Raw genomic sequence first — 14,431 nt, forward strand, 5'->3', positions numbered from 1 at the left:
CAAGGCTCTCTCCCTTGTATAACCCTAAGTGCATTACCAGCAGACGGGTTAACAGTAATTCTGATCTATGTGTGTCCGTCAACTGATGCTTCCATTGTCTAGGCTAACACAGAATTGGTCTTGGAAACCCTGAGTCAAATGGATGATTTGGAGGAGTTTCTATCAAAAGACAAGCATGCAGACCCAGACTTCACCAAGAAGCTATGGGCCTACCTCACAATCAACCAGCTGCTAGCAGAGAGGTAAGGCAGGAAGGCTGTACACCATGAAAATCAGTCAGGGCTGGGCATGTAGCTTAGCGTGAAAGCCTTTGCCTAGAACACACAAGGCTCTGGGTACAGTTCCCATACTTCCAGCCAAACAGCAAATGGGATATTTGAAATAGTGAGCAAGAAGTATTTGGAACCAAGAGAGGTATCAAATTAATGGAGGGATTGGATTATAACTGACTGTACACAGCACTTTTATGAAAGCTGGATTATTTCTTCTCTTTCTCTTTTCTCCTTCCTTTTCTCCTCTTTCTCCTCCTCCTCTTCCTCCTCCTCCTCCTTCTTGTCTTTTGATTAAAATGGAGCAAGGAGCCTGGAGACACAGCTCAGCGGTTAAGAGCACTGGCTGCTCTTCCAGAGGACTGGGTGCAACTCCCAGCACCCACGTGGCAGCTCTAACTCCAGTTCCAAGGAATATAGTGCCATCTTCTGGTACCTGTGGGCACTAAACACAGAAACACACATGCAGACAAAATACCTATATGTCTGTTTTTTAAAGTTTAAATGTTTAAAATTTAAATGCAGCATATGTGAGATGTGTGGAGTGCATTGATTTTAAGTATGTAGTTTAATGGACGTATATGTATGTATACATATATACATTAAAGATATGTATGTCTATATATGTATACCTATACCTTATCTATCCTTATCTTTGTCTCTATTCATCTGCATCTATGACCATCCTGCCATAAAGGGAGAACTACTGAAGGTCACCTGCTCTCCTTTCCTACATTCAGAAATCACTGTTTTTGCCCTGTATCTCCATTGATTGGTTTTTGTCTGTTGCTAAGCCATACATAGCCACACAACACATGTCTGACTTTCCCTCAGCCTGATGACTATTAGATTCTGGTATGCTGCTGTGCATGTCAATAGTCCATTTGCATTTCCTCTTGACAAATAGGTCCAAGAAACATTTATGACTGTGTGATTGCAATGTCCCCAAGGAACGGCTCTTTGATACGTATGCCATCGCTGGCTTCTTGGCTAAGCTGTATTTCAAATCTCTAACATTATATCCTGTCATTAGAAAACACTTGTGCACACACACACACACACACACACACACACACCAAAGTTTCATTGGAGTATTTGCTAAGACTTACCATTGCAAAGGTCCCACCTCACCTCTTGGGATAGGATTCTCAGGAAGATGGATCAAGGTCATTGAACTAGGATATAAGAACCATCATATAACTGAACTCACAGAGAAAATCCCTGATGTTAAAGGTTATATTGAAAAATACTATAAACTGTGGTTTTGAAGTAAGAAAGGAACAACCCTGCCCTTGGACAGAAGTACATTGGCTCTACCTAAAAGCATAGGCAAGTTGCTCTGGAAGTTAGATATTGACTTGCAAAGCTCTGTAGGAAGATCAGTGGCTTCCAGGGTTTCAGGGAATGGATAGAACAGAACATTTTAGGGCAGAGGAACTACTTCATGTGACCCTGCAATGATAGGACTGTCGTTATCTATTTATTCACAGGATATACAAGAGAGTGCCAGAGTCTACCACTCACCTATACGTCAATACATCTTCATCTGTTGTCACACATGTACATCTCTGGTGCAAGCTGACTGTAATCCAGGAGGGGGGATACAGAGACCACCCCCAGTACCTTTTACTCAATTTCACCATGAACCTAAAACCACTCTAAAAAAAACAGAATGTGTTTAAAACTAATACCTTGAGGGGCAGTGAGGCGGCTCAGCAGATAAAGGTGCTGTGGCAATGCTCACCAACCTGAGTCTGTTCTTGGGCTCCTTACATGATGACAGGAGAGAAGCAACTCCCACATGCTGTGCTCTGACTTTCACACAGGCACTACGGCACATGTGTGCATACATACATACATACATACATACATACATATATACATACATACATACATAAAACAAGTAAACGTAATTTAAAAAAATATTCCTTAGAGACCACATAGCTCGATAATCTACTATGGTGCATGAAGCCAGTTGGTTCTGTTTCCCTCTTGCCTTCGGCACCCTCCCCCTGTGCCCAGGTCCTTGGGTGACTATCAGACGGGGGAGTAGAAAGCTTTGGGGCCCAAGTTCACCCTGGCATATGGTGATGTTGTTCAATATCTATCTTCCGAACGCAGAAGTCTGGCTCCTACAGCTGCCATCAAAAGGAAAATCACAAAAACCATCCTGCAGATGTCTCTAGATCATCATGTCGTGACTCCGCTTACTGCCATGGTGATAGAGAACGATGCTGGAGATGAACGCATGCTGGCTGACTCCCCGCCCCAGGACCACTCCTGCTGCTCGGGTCAGTGCTTTGGGTCCTTATGGGACAAACCAGATGGAGTGGCCTTCTTGCCTTGTGCTGATGTCCCAAAGCCTCTGCTCCCATCTCCTATCCACCTTTTGCTCCCAGTTTGTGTCCATAAGTGGTCAATCTTAAGTTTGGTTTGACAAGTTATTGCACACCTGGAATCCCTGCATTTCCAAGGCCAAGGCTAGAAGATTTGATATCTCAGGCTACTCTGAACTACATAGTGAGTTCACAACTAGCTTAAGCTACATATAAAACAAGGCCCTGTCTCAAAGGAAAAGAGTGGTTGGGGAGATGGCTCAGTAGTCAAGAGCGCTTGCCCTGTTTCTGAATGACCAAGGTTTGATTCCCGCATGGCACCTCACAACCACCTGCATCTCCCCTTCCGGGAAATCCCATACCGTGTTCTGGCTTCTGTGGGCACCAGACACATGAGTGAACAGACACACGTGGGAAACAAATATGTAAGCAAACACTCAAACACATAAAACAAAAATAAATAACATTTTAAAAAGCAAAACAAAACATTTTAATGATGCATAACTTGCCAGTGTACTTCTCTAGTGATTTTTTTTAATGAATTACTTTTGTTATGCGTCTGTATGAGTGCATGGCATGTGTGTGCCAGTGTCTGTGCTGGCCAGAGAGGATGTCAGATCCCCTAGAGTTGGAGTTATGAGCAGCTGGAAGCTGCCAGCTTTGGTGCTGAGAACCACAAACTCTGGTCCTCTGGAAGATCAGCACATGCTCTTAGCCACTGAACCATCTCTCCAAACCCTCTTCTCAGTTAAAAGCAAAGAATAGACAAACAGAGCCAGGCAGTGGTGGTGCACGCCGTTAATTCCAACACTTGGGAAGCAAAGGCAGGCAGATTTCTGAGTTCAAGACCAGCCTGGTCTACAGAGTGAATTCCAGGACAGCTAGGGCCACACAGAGAAACCCTGTCTCGAAAATAACCACAAAAAAATAGACAAACATTTTGCTTAAGAAAGAACTCATCATAGAGTCACTGGAGTCCTTTCATAGCACCACACTGATTTAGTTGGTGCTTTGAATCCTGGGGACTCATACTGGGGAGGCAGGGGAATGGCACATGCATTTGTTAGAAAATAAGGCTAGGGAAATGACTGAGTCAGTAAAATCATTGAACCTGATTTCAATACCCATCACCCATCTAAATCAGGGTATGGTGGTGCACACTTAGAGACAAGAGAATCCTTTAGCCCAGCCTAAATCATTGATCTCCCAGGTCACAGTGGAAGACCCTGTCTCAAATCACAAGGTGGACAGCTCCTAAGTTAACCCCTGACTTCCCCACACATATGCACCCACATCCATATATAAACACACACACACACACACATTTTTAAAAGAAGAGTATATTTTGGAAACTGAGGTCCTAGAAACAGCCTTGAAAATCATTCTTGTGGACTCCATAAGACATCTCCAGAAATGCCCAAGGAGCATTTCACAGCTAAGGCTAAGACTGAAGCAGTCAGTGTCTCCCTCCTGCGTCCTCTCTGTGTCTTTCATTGTCTTGAGTGTGGCTGCCCTTCACTACAAGGATCCTCTGAGCTTGAGTTTTACTCCAGTGGGCTTGATGGTACTAGCTCTCTATTTAGCTGAGGGTGACCCTGAGCCCCTGGTCCTCCTGCCTCCACTTTCTGAGTGCTAGGGTTGTAGGCATGTGTCACTATGTCTAGCAGAGCAATTCTTTCTCCGCAGATTGATTTATAGTTGTAGACACTGGAAGAATCAGCTCACAGGCTCCCACAGTGTGATGCTAGAGGGAACGAGAGAAAAAGGGACTCTGACTAAAAAGATGAGGCTGTGGGTTGAAGATTAGTAGCAGAGTGCTTGCCTTGCATATTCAACACTCTGGGTTTCAATGACACCAGGCACTACATTTATTTTTAAAGACAGAAAGAGGAAACCTTAGCTGAGAACTTTTGGTTGGGAAAGAGGATGCAAAAACCAGATTCTTTAAATCGGGTGCACGTTCTACGGGAGCATACATGGGAACTAATGCGTGGGAGTTCTTCTACGCAGGCGCACTGTATTATGGCACCAAGGTTGCCTCCGGTACCATCCCATCGTGGGCCAACCCATCCCCGACACCAATGACGGCCATGCTTGCAGTCGGAGCGAAGCCACTTGAGTCTACTCTGCCTCCTCATGTGATTCGAGGTAAGCGAATTTCTCCCTTCTTAACCCATCGGAACCCTGTGCGGATTTCTGTAAATGAACAGAATCTCTGCGTCTTGAGGCGCTTGCTGGCTTTTACAGACACGGTTGCCTTCTATGGAGAGTTCCATGGTTTAGCTTACTGCAGGGCCGTAACGAAATAACTGGGGCACGTCTGCTGTCTCTTCTCGTTGGGCGCTAACTCTAGCATCAGAGCCTCATTCTCTGACATCACGGAGACCTAATGACCTCTGAAGGGCTGGCTCCATGTCTCCATACCATCGTATGTTGAGGCGTAGGGCTCAGAATGTGAATTCGCATGGGGACAAAGCCACACCTTACCCTATTTCCAACTGTATGAGGCCAGCTCTCTGGGATAGGAGAGATTCTCTTCTCATGGGAGTGCACTGGTGGAGCGCGGCTTCACATTTGACGAATAGTCTCCACTGGGTAAGCACTTACTAGTTGCTCAGTAAGTGGATGTTATCATTGAATAGGAACTCTCAGTTTTTTGACCGAGAAGTGCATGGGTCATGGGTTGTCATATGCACGAGGTAGGCACAGATAGTAGATGTGATCATCTGAAAGCCAATAACAGGTATTTGTTGGACAGTTTGGGCGCTGACGTGCCACTGTACACTCTGAATGCACAATGGACTCATTCCCTTTCAACACGTAAAACAGAAGCGCCACCTGGAGGACTTAACAGTAAATGCAGCTCCTCCCTGCTGCCCCGGAGTTAACGGAAATGGTAGCCACATGCACTCTGTCAATTACTGAAGCGACCAGCTTTGGAAAAGATAGTTTACTCACAATACGGCTGAACACAGGGAGACATGGGACATGATACAGGTCTCAAAGCCACATGCCGTGGGGCTTGAGGCTATGTATAGGGCAAAACAAAACAACAACAACAACAACAAAAACCCAGTGATTAATGTGTGGGGAATGATAGGAGGTGACGGGATCTGTGGTTTACAAACGCACAACTAGATTCCAGAGGCCTTTGTGAATTGCACATTCAGAAAATGGAGGTGTCTGTCGGCACCATCCGAGGATGGAGGGACAGCCCTCTGGCATCATAATGTCGCCTGTCAGACACCTGTTTGTGTCCAAGGGAAGAGTCAGTGGCGTCAACAAGCGAGGGCTTCAAGTCGATGAGAAGTACCGTGGCAACTGTTATGCCTGAGTGTTAGCCACAGCAGAGCTAGGAGACAAACAGCAGATAGCTCCGCTGTCCACCTCAGTGGTTAGTGCTTGTCAAAGTTGACAGAAAGCCAACGAGCTGAGGGTTTGCCCAGGTTTCCCCGTTTTACCCCGTGCCCTGAGTCTGTGTGTGTCTGTGTATGTGTGTGTGTCTGTGTGTGTGTATCTATGTGTGTCTGTGTGTGTCTGTGTGTGTCTATGTGTGAGTGTGTGTGTCTCTGTGTGTGCCTGTGCCTGTGTGTGTGTCTATGTGTGTCTCTGTGTGTGTGTGTGTGTGCCTGTGTGTGCCTGTGTGTGCCTGTGTGTGTCTCTGTGTGTGTCTGTGTGTGTGTCTATGTGTGTCTGTCTGTGTGTGTGTCTGTGCCTGTGTGTGCCTGTGTATGTCTGTGTGTGTGTCTGTGTGTGTGTCTGTGTGTGTGTCTGTGTGTGTGAGTGTGTGTCTGTGTGTGTGCAGGCCATGCAGCCTTCACAGACTCCCTAGCAGTCCCTGGCGTGTGTATGTGCTTTGCAACCTCTTTCTCTTAGAGAACTGCTTTGGACATTCTAAGAGCGCTGCAGGCTTCCTCCCTAAGGGAAGGCCCCACTGGTCAGCAGCATGTGTGTTGTCTGAAATGAGAGCAGAGGGCTACTTTCTGTAGTTAATACAAGATCCCCAAATTCTCTTCAATAGAATCTCGTATTAAAAAAAAAAATCCACTAGGCCAGTGAGGAGTCTCCCAGGGTGAAGGCACTTGCTAAGAAGCCTAATACCCCGAGTTCAGTCCTGGAACAGACTACCACACATAATCCTCTGAACTCTATATACATGCTAGAACACAGGCCCATGCGCTCACACACACGCACACACACACACATGCACGTGTGCATGTGTGTACACACACACAAATAAGTGGCTAATCTTCACAACTGGCATTTTGGACTATGGAGCCAGCACGGTGGCACAGGCTGGCACTGCCAAGCTGAGGTGGGGAGATCATAAGTGCAAGGCTTACTTGGGCTATGCAGGGAAACCCTGTCCCAAAACATTAATTAGTTAAAATTAAAACTAAATAAAACGGTGTTTGAAAATGAACTCTAGCCAGGCAGTGGTGGTGACACCTTTAATCCCAGCACTTGGGAGGCAGAGGCAGGTGGATTTCTGAGTTCAAGGCCAGCCTGGTCTACAGAGTGAGTTCCAGGACAGGCAGGACTACACAGAGAAACCCTGTCTCGAAAAAAACAAAAAAAAACAAAAAACAAACAAAACAAAACAAAAACAAAAAAGAAAAAAAAAGAAAAAAGAAAAAAAAGAAAATGAACTCTAGACTGGGGGGGAGGCACCCGTAATCCCAGCACTCAAGATGAAGGCAGATGAACTGTGGGTTTGAAGCCAACGTGGACACACAGCTGGACCCCAACTCACAAGAGAAATGGCTGAGGATGTCACTATGTGGGAAGAGCACATGCCTTGTGTATGCAATGTCCTAGGTGTCATATCACAGGGCAGCGGGAGGGGAGAGGAAAGAGAAAGAGAGGCTCGGATTGGTTATTACATAACCAAGCATCGTCTTGTGACAAGGAACAGCAGGGACTCTGCGACCATGCTAGGTGGCCTCATCTCACTCCGTGGCGTATCACCAATAGCGTTCTTTGCTGCTTCCATTTTGTTGACAATGACGCTCCTTGTAGCTGCACTCCCGAGTAGGGACCCTGCATGGAAGATTAGCGTGCCGGGCTTGTGCAGGGAATGGCTCCCAAGAGCAGGACATGCTATGATGTCGCCATGAGAGCCACGCACAGTCACTCTTTTTTTTTTTTTTCAAGACAGGGTTTCTCTGTGTAGCCCTGGCTGTCCTAGAACTCACTCAGTAGACCAGGCTGGCCTCGAACTCAGAAATCTACCTGCCTCTGCCTCCCAGAGTGCTGGGATTACAGGCGTGCGCCACCACCACCCGGCTGGCACAGTCACTCTTTAAAGGAAAGCTTTTGCAGAAAAAAAGGACAAGGTCATTTTAACATGACATTCCAAGTAAGATGACAAGACTTCTTCCATGTGTCTAGTCTGCTATTTGATGCAACAAAAAGGCTGCTCCTAAATCAGAGCATCCTGGGGTCGAATTCTTCCAATGTAGCCATGAGCTGTAAACTAAGTGCTTTGCCTAACTATGGGGTAATGGCTATAGGGTAGTTACAAAGCAAGATTCTCATATCTAGACATTCAACAAAGTCCAACTAGTGTTTGGCCCATAAATCTTAGGATTTCAGGAATGTATAAAGTTGACACAGAGATCTTCAGCCCACTTCCAACCCCATCAAAAGTTAAAGTTTTGCTGACTAGCGGAAGGAGGGGGTCCATTCCATTTGCCTGGAAACACATCATCACGGCAGGGAGCATGGCAGCAGCAGGCCGGCAGACAGGGTGCCTGAGATGTCGCTGGGGGTTTCACATCTGGATCTGCAGCTAGCAGGAAGAGAGAGCTGCTGGGCCTGGCTTTGTCTTTGAATCCTCAAAGCCCACCCCTCCAGCGACATACTTCCTCCCACAAGGCCACATCTCCTAATCCTTCTCAAGTATTGCAACTCCCTGGTAACTAAGCATTCAAGTATATGAACCTGGGGTGGGAGTGGGGGGCAATACTATTCAAGCCACCACAAGTACTGTTTTTATATAGAAGGAAAATGTTGCCGTACATGGTACATGTTTTCCAAAGGAGTCATTGTTTCATTCCTTAACAGTGCCCTCTAGTGCCCAGCTTTGACATTGACCAATGGACCAAGTCTGTTGACCATCTGAAATGATCTGTGTAGTTTGAGAGATGAAAGGAAGGGTCAGGAGGTAATGTAATGGACGCCTACAATCCTGCCTCCTGGAGGCTGAGATGGGAAGGTCACAAGTTCAAGGACAGCCTGCGCTACAAAGTTAGATCCTTTCTCAGTGAACAACAATGACAGAAACCTTCTTCCTTTTTTATAATTTTATGTTTTTATTTTTCTTGTATATTTTCTAGTGGAAAATGACCCCCACTTCATCATTTACCTGCCCAAAAGCAAAAAGAATATTTGTTTCAATATTGACTCAGAACCTGGGAAAATCCTAAGCTTGGTGTCTGATCCAGAATCAGGTAACAGAAAAGCAGATTGCATTTGAATTAACTAATTGCATGATGGTCAGGCTGCCCTGTGACTACCTGAGATTCCTTTTTGTCACTAGAAGCCATTAGATGTTCTAGAGTTTTAAAAGTATTATAACTAGTGAGAAATTGAGTTATATGTTAATCATTTCAAGCAATTATAACTTAAAAATATATTCTGAGAATGAGTTGGTTGATGTTTTGATTTATTTTATAAAAACATTAACTTTAAAATATTTCATAAAGAAAAGTATTTCTATTGTGAAATCTTCAACTTGTCAAACTTTATAAATGCAGACTGTGGTGCCCGCCTGCGGGGCACAGGAGTGACAGCATGTCTTCCTTTACAGGGATTTTAGTCAATGGTCAGCTTATTGGGGCCAAAAAGGCAGAGAATGGGAAACTAAGCACCTACTTTGGAAAGCTGGGATTTTATTTCCAAAAGGAAGACATGAAGATAGAAATCAGCACGGAGACCATCACCCTGAGCTCTGGCCCCTCTACATCCCGACTGTCCTGGTCTGATACAGCTCATCTTGGGAACGAGAGGTAAGTGGTGCCCCACCTCTATTCCCACCCGCTCCTGGGACACGGCTGCGCAAGCAAGGCCAGCAGAGACCACACAGCCGGCATCTCAGATACAAGCACGCTGAGGCTCAGGGAAGCTCTCCTCGTGCACGGTGCTATCCCTGGGACCAGGAAGTGTTTCCAGTGCTCACTGTGTCTCCCTGACAAGGCTCAGGGAAATGCACACAGTAAGTGCTCGGCACATGGAGGCAGATCCGTCCATTGGAATCGGCAGCTCGCTGCATCAAGTGTGCTCCAAATGGTGTGGTTGTATTTTATGCTAGCATATTTTATAGCATAAAGCTTTCCGATTAGGCCCTGATCAGTGACTGTTTTAGACATACCACATCCTGCAGAACTGATATGGTGAAACTCACTAAAGGAATGGAGAGTTTGTTATTAGAACTCGCAAGAAGATGCAAGATGGCTCAGGGTATAAGGGCACTTGCTTTTGAGACTGATTACCTGAGTTCAATCTCAGGACCCATAAAATGTAGAAAGAGAAGAAAGCCCTGCCAGTTTTCCTTTTCTAACCTCCACTACTCTCTCTCTCTCCCTCTCTCTCTCTCTCTCTCCCTCTCTCTCTCTCTCTCCCCCCCCTCTCTCTCTCCCTCTCTCTCTCCCTCTTTCTTTCCCTCCCCCTCCATCCCTCCCCCTCCCTCCCTCTCTCTCTCTCTCTCTCTCTCTCTCTCTCTCTCTCTCTCTCACACACACACACACACACACACACAGAGAAAGAGAGAGAGAGGCTGTCTGCTCTGAAATCATCTAGAAACTAGCTCTATGTTGACGTCCCACAGGGTGCTCATCTCTGTGAAGAAAGAAAAATCTGTGACTCTCACCCTGAATAAAGAGCTGTTCTTTTCCGTTCTGCTGCACCGTGTGTGGAGGAAGCATCCAGTCAATGTGGACTTCCTGGGGATCTACGCTCCCCCCACAGACAAGTTCTCGCCGAGTGTGCATGGACTGTTAGGTAATGTATTTCGACTGTCAGCGTGCGGTGACCTAGATGACTATGGTTAGAAGCTGGGAAGGTGGCAGGATGACTGAGAACATCATGGCCAAGACCATCTGCCCAATAAAATGGAGGTGGCAACTTAAAGCAAGGGATAAAACAGGTTAAGATTTACACTAAGGCTTTTTTTCTGTGACCAAAGAGAGATGTCTTGGTTTCGGAGGTCTGTCGCAAGTAGACTCCATGACATCAGGTATTTTAGGAAGAGTTCAGAAGTAAGCATGTGGCATCTCAAACCACCCTGTATCTATGATCTGAGCTACACCCTCCAATACCTTCCTCGCCTGCGGCCATCAGAAGGGTAGTCACTTACTGATGGTCTAGTAAACTGGCATCGAGTGTAAAGGGATTCTGGAGGGAAGATCAATGTGTCACTCGAGGCCAGTGACAGGCCTTGGAGTCCGTGTAAATTCTGTGCTTTGTGTCATTAGGGCAGTTCATGCATGAGCCAGACGTCCACATCTTCAATGAGAGACCGGGAAAGGAGCCGGGCAAACCGCAGGCAAGCATGGAGGTCAAAGGACATAAGCTGACTGTCACCAGGTAGGCCCTGGGCGCCTAAGAAAAGCCACCTCGCATGCTGGCAAACTTCCCAAGTCACTGACAATAGACGCATGTACAATGTCAGCCAGAGGGCACGTCGGAGAGCCCAGACTAATGCAAACCATGACCACACGTGTATGCGCGCGCACACATCATGAAGAGGCAAGATGATTAATCTAGTGCTCTTGTCTGAATGTCAGGGCCCTACAGTCAGAAACTGAATAAACTGTGGGCCAAAGGAAGAGATGGTAAAATATCCAGGAGACACAGTTCCAGAGAACATGCATATTCTTCTTATGTGAAAGCTTCTCAGACATGGACACTCTACGAGTATTCTGGGGTAGTTTTTCTTACATATACCGTACCCATGCACCCCACTTCAAAGCAGGAACATAGCGTTGTGAGAGTAGATTATAAATCTTAGGATTTCAGTCCTCTCCTTCTAGTTCAATTGTTTCCCTGGTGCCTCGTTTGATAGAATTTCGAAGCATTTTTTGTCTTTTGATATTTTATAAAGCAATTAATTTTCCTTATTAGAAATAACCGGACAGAAATGCCGCCATCTTCCACATCATTAAAACGTAACTTTGCAGTAGTAATTAAATCTCAAAGTTATGTATGATGCAAGCCACCACAGAATAGACACAGGCAGTATAATGGTGGATTCTGATTATACCGCCCAAATGGTATTGGCTTACCAGACAGAAAACAATGGATTATTAATGGAGATCAGTAAGCATGGAGAGATGGTGAGACTCACACAGCAATTGCCTTACAGCATAGGCAGTTCCATAGCAAACCGTCTTTTCTGTGACAGAGGGCAAACACTGAGCCTCTTCACCTTCTCGAGACCTGCCGACTAGTAAATGAAACCAAGCGGCCCCCACTTCATTCTTCTAAGTCTTGGTGAAGGCGGTGTACTGCATGTATTTCAAAATATTAATCTTCTTCATCCTCTAAGGGGAAGGACTTGAATTTGCTCATAAATTGCTGGCATCGCCCTTAAATACAACACATCCTAAACTGAGGGGGTGCCCCAGATTCATTGGGGAGCAAGGTTAGCCCACAGTGCTGGGTTTTAGCGTCTCCATTCTTACTAGTTAAATGTCGCAGCTGAGGAACTCCATAGAGACCAAATTCTAGGAGAACTGTCTTAACTGTTTGAGTACCCACTGGTTACACTGTGTTCTAGCACCAGCCCTAGACACTGACATTTCTTTTAACTTGGTGGGAGTGGCAGGGGTAGAGGGTGTGTAGAAATAGAAGAAAGGCACAAGGAACAGGAGCAAGGCCATTTCCAGCCATGCCCTGTTACTGTGTTGTCCCCTTTCTAACCCTACGCACCATCTTCTTTCCAGAGGCATGCAGAAGGACTACAGGACAGATATCGTGTTTGGAACAGACGTTCCCTGCTGGTTCGTACACAACAGTGGGAAAGGTTTCATCGATGGACATTACAAGGATTATTTCGTGCCGCATCTCTATGGCTTTCTCAAACGGCCTTAATGGCTTATAGTCTTGGAAACTGTATGCCTACATTTTTCTCCCTTGATACTTTTTGCAGTTATTCCGTTTCAGCAACTCGAAATAAACCCAGATATTAAAGTGGCTTAAAAGGCCTGCTAACCCACCTGAGAAAAATAAATATTTGCAAAAGGGACTCAGGAATTTGTTTTCAGATGATGTGTTAGTTAATCGGTAACCCCGGACATGGTTGGTGAGTCAAGCTGCCCCTGAGGTCAAGCTCAGGAACTGGGCTATCCTGTGGAAATCCACTTCTTGTTAAATGTCACCTTAGCACTGGGGATTAAACGCTTGCTGTTCCTTCACAGGAGGGTAAATTATGAGACTTAGGATGAACACAACATAAACAGGGAACATTATATTCACAGTTGCTTTATACTGGACTTCATTGCAGGGATAGCACTGCCCAAATGGGAGATACACTTACGTGGAAAAACTGGGGTAACAGTTCTATAGAACAGTTCTATAAAAATCAACCCCGTACGTGTAACTCTGGGGAAAAAAACTTTTAATAGTTGGGATTTCAACATTCATCACCTCCCAAAATAACTTTATCAATAACTAATTGTTCGTATATAATTCCTCTTGAGACCAGAACTATGGTGACTTATTTTCCATTTTAAATGAATAATCAACCTTGCATTTCGAGGAAGGAAATCAAGTTGGTTCGGGATTAGGATTCTCACTGGAATACCCCACTAGTTTTTATGTGGTGTCCTGGGATCCAAATGCTTACCCTCAAGAGCATTTGTATGTTATGGTGAATGCCAAATTTGGAGAAGAATCAAAAGAACCTCTCTTTGATGAAGATGAGGAAGACAATGATGATGTTGAGTTGAAGGCATTTCAGAATTTAGATTTGATAGGTCAGCATTGGAGGCGATGTTCACAGCAATGTGTGAATGCCAGGCCTTGCATCCAGACTCTGAGGATGACCTCGGATAACTGCGGTGGAGAGGAGTATGGTGTGGAAGCATATGAACAAGGACGGGGGCACCCCTACATTTTATTCCCATGAAGAAGAACTATCCATTTCACAGTGGAAGGGCATGCCACATTGGAGAGATTAGAAGGAATGCTTTCTCAGTCTGTGAACAGCCAATATAATATGGCAGGCATCTGAACAGAAGAGTCAGTAAGAAAAATGAAGATGTCAAGGAGGTAGAAACCACACCAACTGCTGATGGACAATTTGAGGATGCAGATGTTGATCATTGAAGATGATTTATGCTACTATACAATTCTGCTCATAACTGTAGGCAAGAACTTGCTTGGTGCCTCTTTACTCCAGAATGGGGCTGGTGAAAAGCTTTTTTCTTCTCTAAAACTCATTTCTCAAGACAAACTATAATGAGACAGCAAGCTGTCACCAGCAGAAGAGACTATGACCCCTATTAACAAAGGTGAATTAATTAACTGGACGGGTATTTGTAGTTTCTCATTTACCTCCAAGCTTCCTGTGTCTAGGTATCTTCTGAGAAGGCCTCCAATTCCTGCCTTTGCTGTGTGCAATCCGTCAGCTGCGAGGCCTGTGGTGAAATGCACAGAGCTCACACTGGGTGAAACTGAAGTGGCGAAGCTTAGGTGTCTCTAAGAACTCTTATCCCCAAGATAAAAAGCAAATGACCTCAGAGGGAGCAGCCTTTAGCATTTCCCACAGAGGCCTGGGTCCTCTACAAGAGGGCATCAGATCCCATTACAGATGGTTGTGAGCCA

At 45.5% G+C, this 14,431-nt stretch overlaps 1 protein-coding gene and 1 pseudogene across 1 annotated transcript in view; both read left to right on the plus strand.

Moving 5' to 3' along the window:
• The window catches only part of Itih2 (inter-alpha-trypsin inhibitor heavy chain 2), a 36,520-nt gene extending 23,823 nt beyond the window's left edge, over positions 1–12,697 (plus strand). Inside the window, exons 14-21 of the mRNA XM_052156640.1 lie at positions 103–242; positions 2,391–2,560; positions 4,616–4,753; positions 8,944–9,057; positions 9,417–9,615; positions 10,434–10,606; positions 11,080–11,191; positions 12,550–12,697. Of these exons, the coding sequence (XP_052012600.1) occupies positions 103–242; positions 2,391–2,560; positions 4,616–4,753; positions 8,944–9,057; positions 9,417–9,615; positions 10,434–10,606; positions 11,080–11,191; positions 12,550–12,697 (1,194 nt within the window). The remainder of the gene's footprint in view (positions 1–102; positions 243–2,390; positions 2,561–4,615; positions 4,754–8,943; positions 9,058–9,416; positions 9,616–10,433; positions 10,607–11,079; positions 11,192–12,549) is intronic.
• Positions 12,698–12,901: 204 nt separating this feature from the next.
• LOC127664598 (methylosome subunit pICln-like) lies at positions 12,902–14,121 on the plus strand (annotated as a pseudogene).
• Positions 14,122–14,431: the final 310 nt, after the last annotated feature.

Source organism: Apodemus sylvaticus, chromosome 14, assembly GCF_947179515.1.
Source record: "Apodemus sylvaticus chromosome 14, mApoSyl1.1, whole genome shotgun sequence".
Classification (NCBI taxonomy): Eukaryota; Metazoa; Chordata; class Mammalia; order Rodentia; family Muridae; genus Apodemus; species Apodemus sylvaticus.